General features: G+C 51.3%; 8 protein-coding genes across 8 annotated transcripts; 3 read left to right on the forward strand and 5 right to left on the reverse strand.

The window, feature by feature from the left end:
* Positions 1–12: 12 nt before the first annotated feature.
* LRP88_11091 (major facilitator superfamily domain-containing protein) lies at positions 13–1638 on the reverse strand (the record flags this gene model as incomplete). The annotated part of the gene is made up of 2 exons (XM_083247531.1): positions 13–1565; positions 1614–1638. The coding sequence occupies 2 exons, from the start codon at positions 1636–1638 to the stop codon at positions 13–15; spliced, it is 1578 nt and encodes a 525-aa protein (XP_083096679.1).
* A 4149-nt stretch (positions 1639–5787) lies between these two features.
* Positions 5788–7983, reverse strand: LRP88_11092 (uncharacterized protein; the record flags this gene model as incomplete). The annotated part of the gene is made up of 1 exon (XM_083247532.1): positions 5788–7983. The coding sequence occupies one exon, from the start codon at positions 7981–7983 to the stop codon at positions 5788–5790; it is 2196 nt and encodes a 731-aa protein (XP_083096680.1).
* Positions 7984–9760: 1777 nt separating this feature from the next.
* Positions 9761–10540, reverse strand: LRP88_11093 (uncharacterized protein; the record flags this gene model as incomplete). Its single annotated transcript, XM_083247533.1, has 1 exon — positions 9761–10540. One exon carries the CDS (start codon positions 10538–10540, stop codon positions 9761–9763), a length of 780 nt encoding a protein of 259 aa, XP_083096681.1.
* A 2107-nt stretch (positions 10541–12647) lies between these two features.
* On the forward strand, positions 12648–13559 carry LRP88_11094 (uncharacterized protein; the record flags this gene model as incomplete). Its single annotated transcript, XM_083247534.1, has 1 exon — positions 12648–13559. One exon carries the CDS (start codon positions 12648–12650, stop codon positions 13557–13559), a length of 912 nt encoding a protein of 303 aa, XP_083096682.1.
* A 365-nt stretch (positions 13560–13924) lies between these two features.
* LRP88_11095 (uncharacterized protein) lies at positions 13925–14335 on the reverse strand (the record flags this gene model as incomplete). The annotated part of the gene is made up of 1 exon (XM_083247535.1): positions 13925–14335. One exon carries the CDS (start codon positions 14333–14335, stop codon positions 13925–13927), a length of 411 nt encoding a protein of 136 aa, XP_083096683.1.
* A 3259-nt stretch (positions 14336–17594) lies between these two features.
* Positions 17595–18629, forward strand: LRP88_11096 (zinc-binding alcohol dehydrogenase family protein; the record flags this gene model as incomplete). Its single annotated transcript, XM_083247536.1, has 1 exon — positions 17595–18629. One exon carries the CDS (start codon positions 17595–17597, stop codon positions 18627–18629), a length of 1035 nt encoding a protein of 344 aa, XP_083096684.1.
* Positions 18630–19821: 1192 nt separating this feature from the next.
* LRP88_11097 (uncharacterized protein) lies at positions 19822–22017 on the forward strand (the record flags this gene model as incomplete). The annotated part of the gene is made up of 1 exon (XM_083247537.1): positions 19822–22017. The coding sequence occupies one exon, from the start codon at positions 19822–19824 to the stop codon at positions 22015–22017; it is 2196 nt and encodes a 731-aa protein (XP_083096685.1).
* A 472-nt stretch (positions 22018–22489) lies between these two features.
* Positions 22490–23627, reverse strand: LRP88_11098 (ABC transporter substrate-binding protein; the record flags this gene model as incomplete). Its single annotated transcript, XM_083247538.1, has 2 exons — positions 22490–22979; positions 23029–23627. The coding sequence occupies 2 exons, from the start codon at positions 23625–23627 to the stop codon at positions 22490–22492; spliced, it is 1089 nt and encodes a 362-aa protein (XP_083096686.1).
* Between the last annotated feature and the right edge of the window lie 944 nt (positions 23628–24571).

Raw genomic sequence — 24571 nt, forward strand, 5'->3', positions numbered from 1 at the left:
CCATGTGTCCGTCTATCGGCGCCCTGTGATGCCTTCCTTCATCATCCTACGAATAAAATAGATGATGCTAATTCCCAGACCCAGACCAGCGAATCCTACAGCCATGTACCAAGCTGCTCGGTAGCCAAACAAAAGATCAGCCATCGTCTCTCCGCCATTGTTGACATGCACTTCCACCGTTGCCGCAAAGCCTAGGCCAAGACTGATGCTGTAGTTAACAACGGTGCTCACCAAACTCGCCGCAATACCCTGGTGTTCTCGCTTCACGGAGTTTGACAGAATCAACGTTGCTGCGGGGAAGGACATGTCCATCCCCCAGGTCATGATGATCAAGCTGAAGAATGACTGAAACCAGTAGTTTTGCTCAACCGGAGCAGTCATCATCAGAACCGTGCCGACCGTGAACGAGACGAGGGCTATCAACATGACCAAGGCGGGGTGTGTAAAGTGTAGCAGCCAAGCCGTTGTGAGTGAGGCTATTGCGCCTGAAACAGCCACAGGGCTCATCCACGCCGCTGTGAGAAGGGGCGAGCCTCCCCGCAAAAGCTGGAAGAATTCCCAGGTGTAGTAAATCCAAATACCGAACGAAGCCCAACCACCGGCTACACAAGCGAGGATAAAGCCAACGTCGCTTGTTAGAGTGTCGAATGGAATGAGGGGGTTCGAGGTGACTCGCAATTCGATGTAGAAGAAGACCGGCACCAGAAGAACTCCGATGATGAGGAGCACGTATACGTACGGTGTCTCCCAGCCAACGATCGGGGCTTGGTTCCAGGCAAAGTTGAAGAGGACCAGGGCAGTGATGCCGGTTGTTGCACCCAGGAGATCCAGTTGATCCAGAATCTCCTTCCATGTCATGCTCGACGAGGACAGCTTGTGAGGGGGATCCGGAATGATGAATGTCGCGAAAACAGCAATGGCAGCCAGGCCAATTGCAAACGAGTAAAAGGCCCAAGGCCACCATTCTTCATGATCCTTGACAAAAAGACCGGCGAATGCAGCTGCAAAGACGTTGCCACCTGGCGCGCAAGCTCCAAAAAGAGCGAACGCGAGTGTTTTCCGGGGGCCTGGGTGATACGAAGCTCCGAGAATCGCTAGGCCATTGGGCATCACAATGGCTGGACCAATGCCCTGAAAGACTCTTGCAAAGACAAAGAGGACATGGTTGGAATATGTAGCGAGGCCAGCAATCATTGACCACAAAGCAAACCACACGAATCCGATCAGAAACAGACGCTTGTAGCCGAACACATCTCCGAGGCGACCTGAAACGAGGATAAACGTGCCGACCGTCAAACTGTAGCCAGCGATCAACCAGCTGAGCTCTGCTGGGTTGCTCAAGGAAAACGAGGCGCCAATAACGTGTAAAAGGTTAAGACAATTCCCTAGAGCGCCTTGGGTCATGAATTGGGCCGTGCAAATGGTTGAGATGAAGAGAATCTCATGAGGCAGCGAGAACGTCTCGGCGATTGAGACGGCCGATTTTGTCCGAGCCAGCTCTGCCTCGTCGGGCGTTGTAATGCCAACGTTCTGCAAGGTAGCCTCTCCATCGCTGATGCGATCATCTGCGCCAATGTCAGCCCTAAACTAGATCAATTGAGCGCACATCTCACCTTTCTCTCGCTCCGTGAGCACCATTTTGAAGAGCCTGCTGCTGTTATTAAGGAGAAGCCCAAAATGTCACAATCTCGGGCACAGCACGGATTGCTCGGATATAAAAATTCGGCGGCATGTCCGTTGTTGGCATCCGTATATCCGGATATCCAGGGTGACATCATTGAGGCCGCCATGACGGCAAATTTTGACGGCAATGTTATCCTGATTGCTCAGCGTAAGAACAGAGGTGAAATGGAGGCAGAGAAAAAATCATGACTAGTACCTAGAATACCTAGTTCATTTCTAGCCTTTGTCCTTTTACCAAAAAGGCCGTCATCACGCCTTCTCCTACTCGGAAATGGGGTGCATGAATTACCTCCTGTATCGACGAGAGCGTGAACGAATGGGTGGCAAGGGCGATAAAGACCCCTGAGTCTTGACTCCAAATGTCTTCGAGGAAGTTCTGCGTGCGAGTGACATGCTCTGCATTCGACTCTGATCGATCGGCATGCCACAGGAGATCTTCTTCTGCGAAAGCAGCCTCCAACTCGTATTCTGGGTAAGCGGCTGTAATCCATCTCCTAGCTCTCCTCCTGTCACATGTATGGTCGGTTAGGCGCTCCCGGAGGAGTTCTTTCACCACTGGCTTGAAGGTTCTCCCGTGTCCCTCTACCACATCTTTGAATACGAGTTTTGTTGTCTCGAGGCATCGGGCAAGTGGGCTGGTGTATAGGGTATCAAGGACAGGGAAGTTCTTGTGTTTGACGCCTTCCATATATAAAGTGCCGAGGGCTTTCGCTTGTTCAACTCCTTCGTCAACCAGCTCCGCGTCGAACCAAGTTCGATTTCCATCGCCGTCTAGTTTAGACCAGTGTCTCTACTATCATGTCAGCCTTGCTCATTCAAGGATGTTAATCTTCAGGCCAACAAGGCTATGCTGATTACCTTCCATTCAGCTGAGCCAACCTCGTCCATCACAACATTATGGACACCACGGCCATGTCGCACGACCAGCAATACTTTGTATGATACTCCAGGTTCACTCTTGTCATTACAGTGCTGGACGTAGCGAGCAAGCCCACCCCAGCCTTGGCCCTCATCCGATGAGCCATCGTCACTCTCGTGTACGAGGTCCAGCAGGCCGAGATTGGGCTGCGTGGTCAGCTTGGACTGAGGACTTGCGCGAGCAGCCTCTACATAGTCGATAAACCGGCCCCCCTCAGAGGAGAATCGGTAGCTGTAGGTGGAATTCGACATGATGGTAGGCGCAAGAGACCAGTGCAACCAGTGGCTGGCATGCATTAAAAGACAGAGACGAGAAGTAGAGCTGCGATCGGCTGCCCTCACTTCCAAGTGAGCTGTTGCAAGGCAAATATTAGTAAGAACGGGCCATAAGACGCGCCCTCAAAGATCTTCAGAGGATACGGATTTCCCCGCATCAACCACCAATCAAGCGCCAGTCACCAACAGAGCTAAAGGCCGTGTCAGGCTGCCATGCATGTCGATGGATGTGCCCAATCACCATTTCAGTTCCGTCCAAACCCTCACTCGCAGGATCGAGGTCTTATTTGCTCTCCTGCTCTTTGCGTCTGTTTAGAGGTGTTGGTCTTTGAAAGCATACCATCGATCCTTGAGATGTCCTTTCAACCAATGCCTGTCACTCCTCGCCAACTCTAGTCCGCCCAACAAATGACGACTCTTGATTATTCCGGGCTTCCCCTCCAGTCCAATAAGATCCGCTTAGTCTCACTGGAAGCGCCGGCCGAAACCATCACCCAGGCCAGATGGAAACTTACCGTTGCCAGCTTGGCCGATAAGTCGGCCAGCTACTACGCTGTCTCGTATAGATGGGGACAGCCTCTAGACGAGCAACCCTTCAAATCAATGACCAACGACCGAGTATCATGTATCCAGATCAACAATAGCGACGTAATGGTTACGAAGAACCTCTCGGACTTTTTGCATGAGGTGCAAAGGGATAAGAAGCTGAAGGAGAAACAGTTCTGGATTGATGCAATATGTATCAATCAAGAGGACCCCCAGGAGCGGAGCTATCAAGTCAGTACCATGATGGGCAAGATCTATCGGTCAGCGAAGTGCGTCATTGCGTGGCTCGGGGACGCAGACTCGCATACGCAACGAGCGTTCAACCACTTGGATCATCTGGCCAAGTCCCCGACCCTTCCACCATCCGGGACCCAATCCGCGTTTACCAACCACAGTGCTTCGATCAATGGTGATGGGGATGGGTCGTGTTGGGAATCGGCTGTCAAACTGTTTGATCGGACATATTGGAATAGGTCCTGGATAATCCAGGAGCTCGTCTTACCGGAGAATGTCACTGTCCGCTGTGGAGGGCATGAGAAGGATTGGAGCGTGCTTTGCCAGGCATCCCACAACATTTCCACCAGTGACTGGAGAGGGCGTTTCAATAACCTCGCTGCGGACATGACATCACGTAACACGGCTCGTAACTACGGTATCCCAACCGTTCTAAAGGCAACGCGAGAATCCATTGCAACCGAACATTGGACAGATGTTCTCTTGCACACGCTTATCCGATCCCGTGATTTCGAGGCAACAAACGAGGAGGATAAAGTGTACGCTCTCTTTGGGCTCATCGAGGACTCGGTCGATGTTGGGAAGATGCCTCTGTTGCGCCCCAAATACGGAGAGGATTGCAGCCCAGCAAAGACGTATCTCAAGGTTGCTGTTCAACTTCTCCGCGATTGCGAGGACCTTCTCATACTCTCCTGCGCTGAGGGCAGATCCTTCCAAAGGGTCAAGATTGGTGACGATCCTCTTCCATCCTGGGTGCCTGACTGGAGTGTTCGAAAACCCCTCGGTCTTAGAATTACTGGGTACAAGAGATATTGTGCAGACGCGTGCTTCACCCCACCAGACACGGATTTCTCCCGAGAAAAGAAGTTACGCATGTGGCCCGCGATCGCCAGCGAAGAAGACCTGACCGCTACCCTTCGTGGCCTCAAAGTCGATGAGATTTCATTTCGGGCAGAGTCAAAGCTGGAAATCCAGAAAGGGAGCCCGTTTCCACGGCTCTTGAAGATGCTGCTATCCCTCCCAACCCAGTACCCAACCACAGGAGAAGACCAGCTGGAGGCACTTTGGCGAACTCTCATCACCAACACTACCAAGGATCGTCGTTTTCCTATAGAAAACCCGTCTCCTCTCGACGCGGGTTTCGCAAAATGGTTTGCAGAGAGAGTCCACTCGGTGGTGATGTCTGAGGGGGAAGATCGCCGCCAATGGGATGAACTGAAGCATAAATTCGATCAATTTTGTAAGGGTCGGAAAGCATTGATGTCCACTGTGGATGACACTGCGGAGCTTCCGAGTTCCGCCGCGGCTGAATATGCTTCACTCTTTGCCCATGGGATGCACCTGCGACCCTTTTTAACAGAGAAGGGTTACCTGGGGCTTGGATCACAGGACCTGCAAGAGGGAGATACAGTTTGGGTAGTACCGAGATCTCGTGTGCCCTTGATGTTCAGGCGGGTAAGGGATGCTGGCTCAGTGTCTGATTATCACTGCGAGTTGGTGGGAGGCGCGTATCTTCATGGATTCATGGACGGCCGAGCTCTTTTGACAGCAGCAGCGAAAGACGGCATGCGGCTAAGCGACCGACTAAAGACCATAATAATTCACTAAGGTGAATAAAGTTGGCAGCAAAGGCTGGTGTGTCAGGGGGTGGTGATGGATTGTTTGGGGCAAGATCCCCAGACAATACGGGTAGCTTCCGGTAAAAGATTAGTTACCCATAAGCTCCCGTTTTATCCTAGCGGATTGCCAGCAATGTATTTGCGATGAGCAACAAATGTGATTGTCTATTCTGCGGTGATACTAGTCTCCAGTGTCCCCTTCTGACGGCAATGTGGCTATGATTGCTTAACATGATAAGAGGGGAAAGTCGGGAAAAGCAGGAGAGATGACTTCGGTCAATGCCCCGTGACTGGGATTGAAGAATAAACATAGTCAACACCCCAATTGTTACACAACTGACAACATGACGTAGGTTTGCAAGGTGATGGCCTAACGGTGTCATGGAAAGAGGAATAAAGAAACGGATGGCTGAACAAAATACAACTCATCATGAGCACATGAGACAAGAGTGGAGAAACCATGCCCTCAAAGCCCCTTCTTGATAGTCAAGAAAACACAAGCCCCAACACTTTAAACAGTAGTCTCCCTACTCGCAAACCTAGACTTACTCTCCAAGGCGGACCTTGAGCTGTTGTTATCCTGTTCACCACCATCTCGAAGCTCAAACTCGTATACTCGACCCCCGGGGCCTTGTCCCACGTGATTTGACCTGACCATCGTCTCCTTATCCCTGTACTGATCCAAGCTCAGCTTCTTGGTTGCTCCGGCAATTGCAGAAAACGTCATCTCGCGCTGTTCATGTACTCCGTCCTTCCACATGGCATACATCCCGGATATCACGCCAACCGAGGCAATGACAAAGGAGATGGCGTAGACAGCCAGCAGGACCTCCCACTGGTAAGCAAACTTGTTCACAAGTTTGTGTCGGTAACATGGATACAACGGACCACCAGGCAGCGTCCCTGAGAGCTCAGAAGTGTTGGCTGCCCAAGACACGACGAGCATCTGGGGGTTCGAGAGGAGCGAGATGAGGAGGTCTTCGTACAATCTGCGGACTTCCTGTTGGAGATCGGTAACGGCGATGTAGTCGCGTTTGTCCATAAGCCTGGAGACCATGACCTTTGACCTTGAGATATGATTCGGGAGCTCGATTGTCCCGTTAACCATGTCTCGTAGAACCTTGCCGAGTGAGTGGTAGGCGGCTATGCGACGGTACGTCTCCATGTTCTCCTTAGTCGGGAGGACATAGTTCTCCTCGGGAACCGCTACGACCCCGTTCAAAAGCCCGTCGGTAGGGACCTTGAGGGTCTCGTCGTATGTTGTGTTGATGACCTTGTACATGTAGTCCCGTTGAGTAACGTTGTAATTCTGCAGACCACCAGTGTATGTGAGGTTGACCGTGTAGTTTGTCACATAGTGCTCGCAGGCCAGCACAGCAGGTGTAAAGGCCTCATCCCATCCCGGCGCGCCCTTGCGTTCAGGTTGTCTTTTGGTGATATCATCAACGGTGGTGTAGCCAAGCCAGATGATGGGCTCGGCTTTGAAGGCCCCAAGATTGGCAGGGTAGGGGAGTTGTTGAACAGGTTTCCCAGTTTTATTCAATTCAATCTGAGCACCATAATCCCCTTCTTGCGTCAGAGCAAAGTAAGTATGACTCCCCTCTGGTGCGAGCTCGGTCATGTTAAACGGGGCCTCGACTCCTGCAAAGTCGTCGATGAAAACTCCCGACTTCGGGGCAACGGAATTGCACTTGTATCCTGGGCCGACGAAGTGGATGACAGTTGAACAGTTCCAACCAATCCCACAGATGTCTTCGGCCACGTGGTCTCCCTGCAAGGCTTGGTTTGCTGTAAAGACCTTGTCGGCAATGGCACTGAATTGGGTACTAGGCGAACTATAGTAGTCGACGTTGTCATCATCCTCGTAGCGTGCCCCAGTTCTCTCCCAGAAAGATAGAGAAATACCAATCAAGCCATCGCTCTCAGCCCGTCTAGGTTCGTCCCACTTGTTTGGTGATTCTTGCGAAAAGTTCAGGGTACGGACTGAGGGACACCTGGCGTCCCTATCCACTGTGAGGCCGGGAGAAACGCTGAGTGTGGCGGATGAAAAGATGACGACAAGGGGACTGATCCAGATGTAGAGGCTCAGAATCATGACTAGCCATGTCTTTGTCCATGCCTCTCTACTGAACAGCTCCATAATGTCATGGGAAGAGCCAAAGAGGGAGTCAATGGCATGGACAGAGTAGTCCTTCTTTCCAACAGCCCTCCAGGCTGTCTGCTGTTGTGCCATAAGCACAGAGAGAACGAAGCCAGCCTTGGATACGAACGAGATGAATTGGCCCAAACGGAGCCACCACTCTTGGTCTTTGGCATCCTGACCCTTGAGATGCCAGTAGAGGAAATGATGGCTGAGGGCACCGCCAATACCGAGGAGGAGGAAGAGCACCATGGACCATTTACTCTTCATGACCTTCTGGAACAGAGTATCCTCCTTTGGAGGAGGACGCGGCTTTTCCTGACTGGAGTCATACAGACCCAGACCAGTGTTTGTATTCTCGGCTCGGTTGGAGCCCAGAAGGCCCATCAAGCTGGCACGCTTGCGATCGAACATGGGAGAGGTCCCAAGATTGGGGCTTGCGGGGTCTAGCCATGGTGAGTTGACACCGGAGCCTAGGACTGTCGACTGAGGTGATTGAGCGGGCAGTGATGGACTTTCTCCGTTGGTGGGAGGGCCCAGAGGAGCGGCTGAAATATCAGGGCCCATGTTGAATTGGTGGACGTTGGGTCTGGGTTTGAGTGGCTGGCTGAAGAGATGCTTGAGTAGGACACAGCTGCTGTGTTCTTGAGGAGTTTCAGGGTGCTATTTAACAACCAAATCCCAGAACGTTTCTTGGGCATGCGGCCCCTAAACTCTTCCCACCCAGACTTTCCAACATGTTTCTCAGCTTCTGCAATTCAAAATCAGGCTTTGTGTTGTGCCACACTCATCTCAAGCCCAGTTTGCACATTGAGGCGCGATTTCCTTGTAAAAACGCCTCCTCACTCGGGGCTGAGCACCCATTGTAAATGGTGGACGCCAGTCGATGCGACATCACAGTTGGATCGATGATGACTGCTAACATTCTGGAACTGTTTCTCTGCCGAGCACCGCCGACAGGACGCCATGTTATCCCTTGCGGGAGACAACGAGGCTGTGCTTATGGTGACAGTGTCCCGCAGATTCGAGGCCCTAGACTAATGCAAGACGAGAAAACATTGTGTTCCACAACTCGCCCGTGGAACACAATAGCCAATAGTAGTTCTGTGTGTGATATACGGTGAATACGGGCGGTATGTTGTGGTGGCTGTAACGGTTGGTTGCCATTTGCTACATTTGTTGATCAGTGGCAGAGCCTGATCTGCACCGCCGCTTTTCCCCTCCACATAAAATGAAGGGTTGAGAGCCTGCTTTGAAAGTGCAAGTAAGTGACTGAGGACTGAGCTGAAAAGAACTGCCGGCAGACTAGGCATTTCGGCAGGCAAGACAACAGGCCTTCAGCTGAGCAGCCATGGAGGGAGCCAAGAAGCCTGGCATGTACCTCACTCGCCTGGCTGGAAGACAGGACTTTTGCAAGTTATCGCTCTGCGAGAAAGATGGGAAAGCAGATGCACTACCCATAGAACATAGTCAGTCAAGATAGAACTCGTTCCGACCAATGCTGACTGTGGGTTTTGAGTTCAACGGAGCTCTCGTTTAACCCTGTCATAACTATGCTGAATCCACGGCCATAGAGCCGGAACAAATGGTCCGACTCTTACGCAGTCTTATTTGTGATTTGCTGCTTCACTGTATCTGTTGGCCCTCGTGAGGGTACCTGTTCTCTTCGAGTTGCTGCATTGCAGGTTGCTTGCATATGATCCTCCGCCAACACATGTCAACACGGGCCGTTATCAAAACCGTCCAGTCACTTCCAAGTACATGTATGTCTATCATATTTTTAAAAATGTCTCCCCACCCTCAAGAGCTCGAGGACCTCGTTGGCGGACAGCGCGGTAGCACATGGTTATGGTTGAGGCTGAAGGTGGCCCTCGAGCTATCAGCCGGTCGTCGCCACATATGCTAGGCACCTAAATCAACCCCGCCAAGGCTTAAATCATTGCATGTCTTGTTCAAAACCTGTTTTGATTGCTGGCCAAGGCCAGGTGGCTGGGAGTGACTTGGGAGGGCTGACCAACGTGACCGAAGCAGCAACATGCAGACGCAAGTCTCAGTCGCTCAGACGGACTCTTGTGTGAAGATTACGTATCCCACATAGCAATTTAGCTCACCGATGCCTCGGCTGAAGAATGAGGCTCTGCATCATCCCTGGGTTCCAGCCCACAGAGTCGGAAAGGAGCCCCCCCCCTGAACGATATATCCTGTTATTTTGATACAGGGCATAATACATGATTAACCACATTCTATTTCATGCGAACAAATTTGTTTGAGTCCTAAAGTCTTGAAGATTTCTTAATTCTACTCCGTCTCTAACTCTCTCTCCCCATTGCACGAAGCAATGGTCCTAAAACATGTGTAGCTGAGATGCCACCTCAGGATTAAGAGTTTTAAAAGCCTCCTTGGCTTCCTCAATGCACATGAACCACTTGGATTCATCTACTTCGTACCATCGCTGCCCTTCTCCTTGGGTGACGACCAGTTGCTCCCAAAATTCTAAAAACTCTTCCCACTCATCCTCCTCAGCAATCTCGGGAACGATATGCGTCATGCGGATCCATTCCTTGCGAGGGTCCCATCTGTCGGCCACAATGAACTTCTGTCTAGGTTCTCCATGCTTTGCGATCTGCTCTCCTTGAGAAGGTTGGTTGGCGAAGTACGACATGGCATCGCAGAGGACATACCAGCTATGGGCTTTGAAGGCCTCATAGTCCTCATGCTTCACCTCGAGCTCCTTCTTAACGCTCTCAATGCCAAGAATCAGTTTATGAAGCCCTTCTAACGTGGGTCCGTCGACGGCAGCGTGCATCAACATCTGCGCCTTTCGGATTAACAGATCGCCAGGCTCGCCACGATACTTGTAGCCATGGACGTTTGATCGGTCCATGAGTTCATGGTAGGTACAAGTAATGACCCATTCGAGATTAGTCACAGCTCGGTGGTGACCTCTCGGCATGTTGGGGTTGAATCGACGCGCGACCTTGACTTTACCGTCCGTCTGGCACAGGGAGAAAAGCTCGTCACCTTGCTGCTCTAGGAAGAGTCGGAGCAGGCTCGGGGGGCACTGGGGTTGGAGGGCAATCTCAATGAGATTATCTGGTCGCTTCATTCTGGTGTGAGCCAGCATCTTGAGTCCATGCTTCCTGCCCTTGACTATGAAACGATCTTGACACAGGTCAAGAATGGCCCCTTTTTGGCACGCAAGTTCGACCATCTTGCAAAGCGTCGCCACAATTTTCCTGTTGTTAGTCCGCTTCATCATCTCTGTCAAGTGATCAATTACTGGCAGCATCGATGACGAAGCGTAGTACATTGAAGACTCAGGCAAGTCGGAGGCTGAGGGAACATCGACCTTGGCCCCTCTATCAAGTAGAAGCTCGAAAGCCTGTAACGCAGCATTAGTATCGACCCAGCCACGATAGAATCGCTCAGAAATTTTGACGAGAAGCGTCTGATAATGCCCCTCGATCTGACGGTTCACAAGAGGGAATCGAGTGTGAGTAGTTCCAAGGTTGTGCCCGGTCACTCTCAACTCACTGTTAACGGCGTTCCTCAATGTGGCGACATAACCTTTAAGGATGCCTACCTGAAAGAGGGAGTCAGGCTCTTCGTAGTCCTTGGCTGGGGGCGGATGATGCCTTAGATGAGTTGCTCTCACACGGCGGAATGCCTTGTGCAGAGGCATGTCATCACTCGAATACATGTCGTAGATGATGTCAACCAGACGATGACATGAAAAAGAGGTGAGGAAAGAAATTGTAGTCTCCATGTCAGTCTTTTTGTTCGACCACCGAATACTCTGTTCCAGAGTAGTCTTTGCCAGCTCAGACATGGGCAAAGCTGGATTCTCGACTATTTCGATGACTGATTGAAAAATAGACGATCTGAGAAAGGCAATTGTGTTTTCTGGGATTAGCTCATCCAGCGCTTCCAGAAGTGCCCGGCGGAGAGCGTTCCTGCGATCAGGCAGTTGACCCTCGGTTCCCTTATAAATGATCTTGAGCTGCACGCCCCGGGGAAAGTCCCCTAAGAAGGCGACGGCTGTTTCCATACCAGAGTTGTCCATCGTCACTAGTTGATCAGTTTAGCTGGGTAAGGTGGTCAGTCTGGAACGAGATGCTGTTGGCGGGTACACAGTAAAAAGAATAACGCTGCATCTGAATTTATATGAAAAGATACTCAGCAAAAAAAAGATCTTTTCCCTTCTCGTTCTCGTCGTGTTCCCGTATCATTCCATCAGTTTTGGCTCAATATATCGTAGTAGTGAACACTCATGACCCTAGAACAAAGGCGTGTTCCAAAGGAACCAGAGGACAAGAAGCCAGTGTTCTGGCTTGGTTACTTGATTGATGTTACTGAACACACATTCAATGCATGTTCATTGATTCTTACCCTTTGTTGGACGTTCACATTGTGCGTCTGAGCAATATCTGCTCCAACCTTGGCTTTCCGTACTAAGCGAATGAAACAGCGAATGCCTTCTGTTACTGGTACATCACAGAATCCTTCCACAGGTTCACCTATCAAATCAACTGATACCCTTTACAAGCAAAACTGAAGAAGGTGGAAGGTGGACGGTTTTCTTCTCCTGCAGCGGCCGCAATAGTTGCCAAGATCGCCACCAGCCACAAGCGGAATCCCCGAAAGAGGAATGCCCGCGGCAGATCATGAATATGAAAATCTTGAATCTCGATTACCAAGAATGAGACATTATTAACCTCGTGTTCCTGACTCATCAGATAGTTCTTTGCAGTCTTGGCAGATGAATCTCGCAAACCATTCAGCTGAACGCAGCTGAGCGAGGTCAGAGCCGCAAGTAGACACAACCCTTCTAAACAACATTTTTGCTTTAGTCGCAAAAATAGTTGTAGAGAGATCACAATCCGATCGCTCTGAGGCTGATCAAGTCTTAACAGAAATGAAGGCATTCCCGGCGACTCATCCCACTCTCTGATGGAGCCTTAACAGCGGAGACAGCTCCACAGGTTTCGTCGAATCAGAGCGGGAGGCTGACAAATGAATTGACCAAAGCCGATGCGTCGCGGAAGATGACAAATGAAGAGAAACCTGCTCTGTCAAGAATCGGAGACGTTACACAACTCACCGAGAATCGAATGAGGGGATTTAAATACTCTATTCTGCCTCGATCACGCCTTGATCCTCGCTTAATTCCCATCACCAGACTACAACGAGTACGAACAACCCGACAGGCATCATCCTACACCACTCCCAAAATGACCACCGGAGTCTTCAGATATATTGACCCAGCGTCAAGTGTTGGTGCAGACGGATCTCGCGTCAAGCCTTGGAGCAAGGTTGACGTCGACCAAACGTCTTTCAAGCGCACTGAAAAAAAGCGCTCCGTTATCAACATCCGCGAGGCCGCCCGCTCAACACCATTTGGAGTTGACGTCTCTGGCTTCGACGTCTTCACCTCTCCCGCCCAGGAAACTTCGTTTACCGACGATGAGACGGTTCGAAATGGATACTATGCCGAAGTCGAGGAGCTGCTGCGGAAGAAGATCCCCGGGATTAAGAAGGTTGTGATTTTCGACCATACCATTCGGAAGCGAGAAAAGGACAGCGCGCGTCAGCCTGTGCAGCAACTGCATGTCGACCAAACCCCCGGCGCAGCGGAGGTCCGAGTCAGACGTCATATTGAGGACCCTGCCGAGGCGGAGGAGTTGATCAAGGGCCGGTATCAGATCATCAACGTCTGGAGGCCGATTGGACATGCTGCGGCCGATTTTCCCCTAGCTGTGGTTGATTGGAGGACCACACAGCCCGAAGATTTGATCGGCGTTGATCTGCTCTATCCCAAGCGCAAAGATGGCGATGATGAGGATGATCGTGGAAAGGAGGTGCGCCCAGACGAGTCAACATTCACCTCAACCGAAGGATACGAAGTGCGAGGAGAGACCTACGCCGTCGCACCAAGCGACAAGCACAAGTTTTATTACGCCAAGGACATGACTCCTGAAGAGGTCATGCTGATCAAGTGCTTCGACTCGAGGAGTCAAGGATTGCCTGGAGGCAAAGAGGGGTTGGCGGGGCTTACTCCTCACACTGCTTTTGTTGACCCTGCTACGCCGGCTGATGCGAAGGGTCGACAGAGCATTGAGGTGCGCTGCTTGGTGTTCTACTAGCTCAACTTCACGGGAAGGATTCGGTTGAATTAATGTTAAAGATGGAGATGAGAAACGCCACCGCTTTCCGATTATAGAGGTCAGATTAGCCAAGATAAAACGATGTAACGATACTTGAGCAAACTTGCGTACATGTCATTGCTATTTCTTTTGGGTTTCAGAGTCGAGAACTGTGAAAGCCGAACAAGTGTATATTGCTAATCTACCAAGCCTGAAAGCTCGATGATGATGGCTGACGACGACCAAACTTACCTATTCCCATTGGCACCCCCATTGCGTCTACGAAGCTAACTTCTGATGTAAACAACGATTACCATATGTAATCAAAACACCAAATCACAGCGGCGCGGACCAAAAGTCTTGCCTTACTCTTGCTTCCCCTTGTACCTGTCTAATTCCTTCCGTCCAACCTGGTTCTCCGCCTTGGGGGCCTCATCACTATCCTCAGGCTCATCCACTGGGAACGCACCCGGGCAGTTCTTGAGACCACCATTTGCGTCAAAGATGTCATCTTCCTTATGACTCTCTTCCTTGAGACCCTCTTCCTGTTGCTGAGGGAAAGCTCCGGGGCAGTTCTTCAAACTACTGGCCTGATCAAAGATGTCGCTCTCTACGGGCTTAGCCTCTCCAGCAGGGGAAGGTTCAAGAAGCGGGAGAAAGCCAATGCTCCCGCATGCGCCCAAGAAACGGGCGTTAGAAGGAGCTGTCTCGCTGCCAGAGGCGAGTACGACAGCATCCTTCTTCTCCGAAGCGGTGTTCTTCTGGTTGGTCGACATGGTGTCGATTCTGCAGTTGGTGCTAGGTAGATTGGGTACTCAGGTCTCGTCCAAGGATATTACAGGTGAGTTCTGATGAGTTGACAGGTTCTATGGGCTTGAGGCAACGCGATTATATATTCCAGAGCGAGGTCACGATCATTGCCTTTTCTTGTAGGCTTCGGCACGTTCATGTATATCCTGTACTGTGCTCGGGAAACGTCCATTTCTCATCTAGAAGCATTTCACGAACAATGGCCAACATTTTTAATCGCATGGTTGAACAAGGAGACACAGCAAAATGCAGCTGATCAAGGAATGGACACATGTTCCTTAATTCTATAGCCAGAAAACCCAACAAAGGATAAGATTGTCAATCAACACGAACAAACAATATCTAAACTCGGCACCTAAAAATATCCGATCAATCTTACGATGTGAGTTTCCCAGACTCACCCATTCTTTATCCAGTAATAATTACGCTCATCTCTCAAGTGGTCATGCTTTAGCTGCGTCTGAAGGTGTTTTCAGAAGCAAAGCTAGAAGAACGTGGCCCAAATGACTGATGCAATGATGCCGGCTAATCGTCTTTCTCATGAGAAGATTAAACATATGGAGTACTATGCAAGATTGCAGTAACTGCCACATCATCACTGGAGTCACATCGTTAGAAGCCCGAGTGATGGCGCAGCGAGGAATAGGGTAGGTCGGATTATTGCGAGTCGGAGATGACTTCGGACTTGGCATAAATCCGCGGAACTCCAGCCGGAGCGCAACGCTAACCAGAAGCGGAAATGATCTGAAGTCATTGATATGCCGCTTACATATACTCGGTTCTTAGGAACTCGACTGATGCTCCACACAGAACTTGTCTTCCTCGTTACTGTGCCGTCATAGCTGGAGGACATCGCTATACGTCATCTTCTTGTATACAATGGTCTTTTACGGGCCTTCCAAGGGTTGCGTGTCATGCAAGCAGCGCCGGAAAAAGGTCTGTACCCTGGTATCCGCTTCCCGAACTCCGCGTTAAGGCTAACACGGTTTGAAGTGTGACCAAACTCGTCCAGTAGGTTGGCCTTTCAACAGTCGTTCTCTTTGGATTCTGTCTTGCATTGGGAAGCTGACCGCTCTATCCAGTCATGTTTGAGGTGCACTAGGGCGAACCGCAATTGTGGTGGCTATGACCAAGAAGGACTCACAGCATTTCGACGATATGAGGCCGTCAACACGTGCCCATCGAGCCCACCATCGACAGCACGAAGGTGCATGTTGCCCAAACGAGCGCCTATACCGGGCACCAATCTGTTTCTGTCTGATGTCGGTCCAACAGAAACACCGGTCAAAAAGTCCTACGAGTTCGCGCTGAGAGCCTTTTTCTATGACTTCTGTATCCCGGAAACGAATGGGAAGCTTTCCAGAGGATTCTTATCAGGCCTTGAAGCTATGGCTTATAGACTTGGACCTGAGTCTAATTTGGTCAAGGCTTGCCAAGCGGTATCGTTCTTTAGTCATGCAAAACCGCTGAACAGGCCGCACATGCACGAGAGAGCAGAAAGGCTTCATCAGGAACTTCTGGGCTCTTTGGCTCGAGCAATAGAAGTTCCTACTCTAGTGGCATCTCTTGAGACCAGATACATTGCCTTGCTACTAGGACTCTACGAGGTATTCTATCTTGTCGTCCTAACTGCGTCTCTTCTACTAATATGTCTCCGAATAGATATCAGCAGCCAACAGTGTCGATCGTCGCTCACATGATGCCCATGCAAAGGGCCTTTCCGCACTCCTAAAGACCGGAACTTCGCCGTTGGATCTGCTACGCATTATCCGGGACGGAAACAGGCCAGACACTAACGCACCAAGTGGGCATTGCCAAGGAACCCAGCTGCGTCTTAGGGTATGTTTCCGAACGAATTTTGTGCTTAGATATTTGACTGACTGATAAGCCCCGTGGCATCTTCTCGGTTCCAGCTCTGAGTGAGGGGGAAGAATGCCTCGACAACTTGATGCTTGATCTCGACTCTTTGCAGACAAAATTCTCGGCCGCGTTCGATGCGGCCAACTTCTCCCCAGGAATGGAAGAAGAGATTTCATCACTATACCAACGCTTTTCCCGCTGGTCGAGTTCTCGGTGCCCAGGGTTCAGGCCAATAACAGTGACGCATCTCAAACAGTCAGTGATTACCTCTGAGATTGCGGCTGGGTGTTGGCCGGGGCGCGTTGATACTTATTTCGATCTTTACGTGGCTGGAGTTTGGAATATTGTGCGCACCTCCCAGTTACGCATTATTGATATGATGGTCAAGTTGTCCGACTACCATGACGATAGGGAGGCACCTTTGCGCTGGATACCCCGTGCGAATGCGCTCGTCGAGGACCTGATGGCCTCGATTCCGTATCATCTGACTGACAATATGCACACCTTTGTTAACCAATACGATACTGAAGAGGGAATCACGGACAGAGGAAAATCACTTGGGGGTTTGCTGCTTATGCATCCGCTCTACGTCGCTTCCAGATTACCGTTCGTTCCTGAGAAGATGCGGAGTTACATGAAACGATGTTTACAGTGGATTGGCATAGAGATGGGCTTAGGTCAAGCAACCCTCTTGGCTGAGGTCAGAGCCCCCTTCCTGGCTGTGATAAGCGCGAAGAACTGACAGACGTGATAGGCACATGACATCGATAGAAGCTATCTGGAGAGCGGGTGTGTGATAATATGGGCGGGTTTCCTAGGCTAGGGCTGATGAGAGGTGAGTTCTCGAAGGGAGAAGACTGAATAAGTAGTAATAAATCAACTCTCATCTTGGATGTCGTCTCAACGTCGAGGGAATATTGATATTGTGCTGTGATATCGTGATATCGGTGGAATTAGGACCTGAACGCAAGCGTTTCTCGGCTAATTGTTCTCGGACTTTTACCCTTGGTGATTGAGTCAGCTACGTTCAGTATTCGACGACATTTGTAAGCCATGGCGCGGTTGGGAAAAGTGATGAAGCTATCGCCCTTCCGCATTGGGTAAGTCTTGCGCTCCTGTGGGGAACAGCCCATGACCCCATCACCGAAGCCACGGATGCAACGACCTTGAGTATCAGGAGAACTCAGGAAATCCTTGCAATCTCCGAGGACCGACAGGAAATTAGGCGGAATTCTCAAGGTATAAAGTCTAAAGTCCTCAAGACATCCCTCTCTTTTCCCTAGATATCATCACTTAAACCATCCAACCTACAATCATCTCCTTGATACACTTCTACTCGTTACTTCTACCAACATCACTTTCAAAATGTCTTTCCAAAACACCGCCGCCTGGATCACTGCCCACAACGCCCATCCCTTCGAGGTCAAGCCCGCCCCCGTTGGTGTCCCTGAAGAGAACCAAATCCTGATCCGCAACCGCGCCATCGCCATCAACCCAATCGACTACAAGGTCCAGACAAGCAGCGTCCACAGAGGCCAAATCACTTACCCCACGATCTTGGGTGAAGATGTCGCCGGTGAAGTCGTTGCCGTCGGATCTGGCGTGACCAAGTTCAAGATCGGAGATCGTGTCGCTGGCCTTGCTGCTGGGTTCTTGACCAGCAAGAATGAGGAGAAGACCTTTCAGGCCTATACCATCCTTCGCACCGACCTATCTGTCAAGATCCCCGAGAAGTACTCGTTCCAGGAAGCCGCTGCCTTCCCTCTGGCCGTTGGAACTACAGCCGCCGGGTTGTTCAACACCGATTTCCTTAACCTAGAGCTGCCCACATTCCCTGAACAGAAGCCCACTGGGGAAGTTCTTCTAGTCTGGGGTGGTGCCTCTGCAGTAGGCTGTGCTGCCATTCAGCTTGCTGTTGCGGCAGGCTATGAGGTTCTCACAACGGCTTCGCCCAAGAACTTTGACCTTGTCAAAAGACTAGGCGCAAGCCATGTTTTTGACTACAAGAGTCAAACCGTCGTGGCTGACCTCCTCAAGGCGGCCGAAGGCAAAAAGTCAGCAGGTGTTTTCGACACCATTGGCTTTACGTCTTGGCCCTATACTCTGGAGTTTGCTGACAAGGCAGATGGAGTTAAGTTCATTTCTTGCACGGTGCCTGGATGGCCGGAGCCTCCTCAGGGCGTGACTATCAAGCATGTGTTCTCTCTATCCATCATCAAATCCCATGTTGCTTCGGCTGTTTGGGATGACTACCTGCCCAAGGCGATTGAGGCTGACGCATTTGTGCCTGCGCCAAGCCCCTGGGAGTTTGGAAAGGGTTTGGAGAGTCTCCAAGGAGCGGTGGATTTCTTGGGAACGAAGGGTGTCTCGGCCCAGAAGGTGGTTGTATCTCTGGAATAGTATGTGGACGAAGGAGCTGGGTGTCTCTATCCGGGTTGTCGAAAAGTGGAGAGACTAGAGCGAGCAGATAGAGGACGCACGGGCAATACTACTTTTCCTCTACGAACATGAATGGTGAAATGGGTTCGTTCTAGGCACATCGATAAACTCGTGATCCAGGCAAGCCATGCGAGAAGCCGGCGGGTTGCCTCGTGCTAACCCACTGCAGGTCGCCAATGTCTCACATTTCCAGCCAGCCACGGAGATAAGCTGGCTGGGCTGGACCATATCCACATTCCCGCTTAAATGGGAAAAGGACCGCTGAGATGGCGAGCTGGGTTGTATGATGATCCTAATTGAAGCTCAAACGGGAAAAGAACGGTTTCATAGACGACCTGCAGTCAGCCAGCCATTTGACTTTCAGGTCAAGCCCAGAACGTCTCGTCTGGGACCTGCATATCTGCACACCGATGAGCCGGCATGGAAGCGTCCAGGGGGCAAGAAACCCGGGGAAGAATGTGCAAGTCTCATGAGGCGTAACTGGATATCTGTAGTTGCTAGTAGATTGAAAATTTGCTTTGTCAATTGCACAGAAGAATCTTTCTCTAACTTGCGAGAACCATGGTCTGCCCTGGGCATGAGCCGGTACTCTTGGGACGGGCCGAAGCGCTTGGCTGGGGCGAGATCACCACTAGCCCCTTGGACCCCTGTATTTATTGATGGATTGACCAGATAGTACAGAGACAAGAACGCCACGCTTTCAATAGCTCAGTTCAGGGCACTCGGCGTGCAGAGAGAGTGACATTCATCAGCTCCGGTACCCCAGACTGTTCAGCCGCCAGCCACTTTGAGTGATACGCGTCTGTTCGCCGAGATAGGAGCATCTCCTTTGCGTCGATTTTTTCCAGGTCTAGGTCGACTGTCTTCTCCTGGCATGCTCCGAGACAATGGCTGATACTATTGGCACTGGTTTTGACACCTCGACCCTGCTAGTTGTTTGGGATGGCCAATTGGGCATTGTTCATTGAAGATCCTGCAGTTACTATGGCTCTGAGAGGTGAGCTGAATGACTTTAGGAGTGCAAAGAGCGATCCAGACCGGAGAAGGAACATGGCATTGAGAGATTCAGGGAATTCCAATCAAGATAAAAGGCGACATGGTTCGCTGTGTAGACAGAAGCCCTGCATCATCATCTCATCATTCCTGTCTAACCATGGCTCACTCGTGGAGGGCTCTCCTCATTGCGAGCCTTGCGCTCGGCAGTACAGCCACCACGATGGACACGGCTATCGTGGTCCAATATCCCAACGCCAACTTACCTGCTGGCTACCTTGCCGAGAACAACAACACAGCCCTTGGTGCCCCTCGCCTGCGTGTGAGATCCATCGGCCTCGCAGATATCCTCCCCTCATTGGACTCCCGTGGCAACAGCCGCTGCTGTCCCCTCGGCACCGTCAACGATGGCACAGGCTGTGTTTTCCCCGAGTCATCTGTGTGCGAGCCCGGCACGAGGCTCGAAGGCAATGTCTGTGTCAGCGACCACCCGCCCCTGTGCCCCGACGGCCTCCAGTTCAACGGCAAGCTCTGTGTCGCCGTGAACCCTCCGCAATGTCCGCCCCTGGCCAGGTTCAATGGTGTGGCTTGTGAGGCTGAGTCGGACCCCATTTGCAAGCCCCCCTTCGAGTTTGATGATGGTGTGTGCAAGTCAACGAGCCCGCCGCAGTGTCCTGCTGGCTTTACCATCAACGAACAAACGCGCCTTTGTACATCAAATGAGCCTCCAAAGTGTCCAGACAAGCAGACCTTTGATCGAGAAGCTGGAGGATGTGTCAGCGTTGATGGTCCCAAATGCCCCGGCAATAGCAAGCCTGAGGGAGACCAGTGTGTCGACCACAACCCTCCCGTCTGCCCAGACAAGTACTACATCAGCAACGGCGTCTGCAGACATGAGCACCCTCCCTCATGTCCTGACAAGTTTATTCTCAAGGGTTGCGCATGCGTTCGAGAAGAAGACCCAATCTGCTCCCCTGGCTTCTTCAATACACGCACCAAGGTCTGCGAGGATAAGCCTCACTGTCCTCCCGACTATGAATTCGTGGGATCCGTGTGTCTCGGTGAGGTGCCGCTCATCTGCCATGATGACACGCAGCTAGTCCTGAGCGAGGCTACGGGCAAGTCGGCTTGCTGCCCTGAGGGTTTTGACTTTTACAATGGTGAGTTCTGTACCATGGATGTCGACGACCCTGATGACTGGGACTGCCCTCCCGAGGCCAAGTACGAGGATGGAAAGTGCTGGATCAAGCCTCCGGAACCCCCAACTTGCCCCGAGCACAGTGAAAGGATCGGCAATGAGTGCTTCAAGAAAGCTGTCCCAGTCTGTCCTGATAACGGCAGCTACACTGACGGCAAATGCATCCTTCCTGGCGGACCCAAGTGTCCCCAGGGCTCTTCCTTCAACGGTATCGACTGTGTCTCCAATGAACGCCCCAAGTGCCCCCCAGACTCAGTCATCAATGGTCGAGAGTGCATCTCCACGGGCGGAGCAAAGTGTCCCGACGGCTACAGCCTCACCGGGAATGAGTGCATCGCAATTGAACCTCCCAGGTGTCCTTCTGGATCCACACTCGTCGGCAGACACTGCAGACACCCTGATATTCCCATCTGCAAGGACGGCACCAACCTGCAGGACGGGCACTGCGCATCTCCGACACCTCCCGAGTGCCCGGTCGGTAGCTATTTCAGCAACGGCAGATGTCTTGCTCGGGATCGCCCCCATTGTCACTCTGCCAACTTCATTTATGACGGTACCAAGTGTATCGCGACAGGCAAACCTAGGTGTCCTGATGATCTCTGGTTTGATGGCACGCACTGCGTTGGCAGGGATAGGCCTGCTTGTCCTGATGGTCAGTCGTTCAACGGCAAGGAGTGTATCTCTATCAAGGACCCTAGATGTCCTGACGATCTGTTCTTTGATGGCAACGGCTGTGTTTCTCGAGGCCCGCCCAAGTGCGATGGTGACACTGCCTGGGACGGTCATAAGTGCGCCTCCAACAAGGACCCCAAGTGCCCTGAGCGCACCACCTACGACCGCGCAACAAAGTCGTGCACAGCAAGACCCCCCAAGTGTCCTGAAGGAACCGAGCTTCGCGGCGACGTCTGTGTCCTTATCAAGCCTCCGGAGTGTCCTGAGGGTACCTACCGTAAGGGAGCCAAGTGTGTTGCTGACACACCACCCACATGTCCTGATGGCCTGCACATGGAGAATGGCCACTGCGTTTCGCCCAAGCCACCGACCTGTGGTGAGGGTACTGCGTTTGATGGAAAGAGATGTGTTATTGGCACCAAGATGGAGTGTTTCAACATGGAAGTCTGTCCTCCTGTCGGTGCAGCGTCGCTGCCTGCTCCATGATTTGGAGAGTAGAGGGAGATGTGCCTGTAGTTTTAGAAGTCACTCGAATCCACTTTGTTTTGTTCTCAACTTTTGTCTGAACCAATTTTATTCGCCGCCGTCTTTCACAGTGAGGTACATTCAGATGATAAGAACGTCGTCTAAAAGGCTGAGATGTTGACACTTTCTCGAGAAGTGCACACAAACCGCCGATGGTCCGACAATACGCTTCTTTTGGCATAAGATGAGAATGAAGATTATAAGAATTTCTTACCAACTACAGAGAGGAGAAAAGTACTAAGAAGCATACGCCACTGTTGAAATAGCCTTGGAGACTTATTTCTTCCAACGTAGGGATGCTCGACGAGAATGTTGACCTCAACCTCTTGAATCCTTTGGTCCAGTTCTTTCCACGATAAATTATAGCATGGAGCCACTGACACCTACACCTCGGCCTCAAATAACATGCCGAATAAGAGCTGCTCTTTTCAGCTCATAGATCATCATCCAACGGGCTGAGACCCTGAGGTGTACCCAGCCTCTTTTCGAACCAGAACCTCAGTCGCTCGACCCTTGTTCGATCCTCCATGAACTTTGAGAACGCCGAGGGATTGGTTCCAGGCATCTTGATGAAGTTGGGATATCCAACTGGCGCAGGGACATCAGATCTTACACTCCAAAAGCCACTTTGTTTCTGGAAGTCTTCGCTGAGCAGGAAGTTGTGAAAAAGCTTGGCGCCTTCAGGGTGTGGTGCGTCCTTGAGGATAGCGGCTGTTTGCGGCCATGAGACGAACTGGCCTTGCTTGGGGAAAGTAGCATTGAGTGGTCCCTGGGGCTTCGAGAGGCCAAGGCCAGAGGTAAAAGTCGCGACGTAGGTCGTGTTGGGATCAGCGACAAGGGCTGGGCCTGTGGCTGAGCCGCGAACCCATCGTGGCTTCTGTTGCAGCAGCTTGTTGAACCAGGAGGTGCCGTACTTTTTGAGGCTTTGAAATGAGTTAGTGGCATTGCAGGTAATGGGCATCGGATACTCACATCAGCTCAAAGGCAAACAGAATAGCATCATCGTCGTTGGGGTACGTCAAAACCAGCTTCTCCTTGAATTCCGGGCGTAGAAAATCTGGATACTCTTGAGGCGCCTTGCCCTTCAACTTGTCGGTATTCCAGATGAGCTGCCAGGCCAAGCCAAGAAATCCATAGTAGGCAGCATCGATATCTCGGAAATCAGGATAAATTTTATCGAAGCCAAGAGGGGCGTAGTTGAGTAACGCGCCCTCCTCCTTCCACCTCGGAAAATCTTGCAGCGTCTGCAGACCCAAGGTATCAACGTAGACCTTGCCGTTTGCGAGCTGCTCATCGATATTCCCTTCGTGGTACTTGGAAAGATCGACGGTGAGGTTGAGCTTCATTCCGGGGAATGCCTTTTCGAAAGCGGCTTTAACAGCATCCTGTTGGTTCTTTTCATCTCCACCCATCCAGGCAGTTACGACACCACCTTCCTTCAAGGCGGCCTTATAGATCTGGTTAATAGGCCTTGTTTCGACTTGAGGCGGCGCATTGAAGTGGAGGAGGTTATCGTATGCTACTGTGCTAGCAGCCAGCAGCGAGATGGAACAGAGGATTGGTAGATGCATGGTGAGTGTGCAATGGCAGTGGGGCGTTGTCACAAAAAGGCCTTCAGCATCTCGTCCTTGACTTATATACATGGAATAGGATCAATTGACAAGATCCGCATGATATGTCGACTTCTTTCGCTCGGCTTGGACCTGATCACCTCCCCAACAAGGTCCAAGCACCGCTGTACAGGAGTCGGGGGAATATCCTGCCGACAGGTGCCGAGTGCCGACTTTGTGATGTCGAGCTGGCACTGGGAGGTAAACCAAGAGGCCTGACCATGATGGCTTTCTAAGCTGCCGCGCGGTATCCCGTTGTTGAGAATAAACTTTGTCTTAAAAGTAGCAGGGCCCCTTCACTGACGACGGATTCTACGTGCCTCACAACTTAGGGCGTCAACGCTATGTCCGGACATGTGGACCAGAACGGTCTGAATTCCGAAATTAGTTGCCCGACCATAGCACAACGGCCCAAACTCAGTATCTTTCAGCCAAGTCTGGAAAGTCACCGGCGGATGACTGACAAGCGCGCGCATGGATCCACAATGGGATGGCCATACGAACGGAGGCTATTCCGAATTCCGAAAGGGAACCCATTGACCATGGCTCAAACCGCAGAAGCGAGTGGTAGAGTAAAGCTCTAATGACTGATATCGTGATTCTTCTTTGCTCACATCTGAATGCTTGGAAAACATGATATTCTCGATCCAAAGACCCGGGCACTAAACACCAGCACCTGGAAATGGGCATGCATAGATATAGGAGTTTGGGACAGCAGATCCTGTTTAAAGCTCATTTCCTGTAAGTCGGTACTAGCAAACAGCCTGGCATAGAAGGAATTTCACGGGGGGGATCTTTCAGGTCGGATTTGGCTTGTGTGGCATCTTGGCTTGCAAGAGTTCGCCTCACACGTTCTGGCTCATTGATGGGATCGATCTGATCTTGACTAAACGTCAGTATGCTAG

Source organism: Fusarium phalaenopsidis, assembly GCF_050370095.1.
Source record: "Fusarium phalaenopsidis strain FUZ10S chromosome Unknown contig_32306, whole genome shotgun sequence".
Classification (NCBI taxonomy): Eukaryota; Fungi; Ascomycota; class Sordariomycetes; order Hypocreales; family Nectriaceae; genus Fusarium; species Fusarium phalaenopsidis.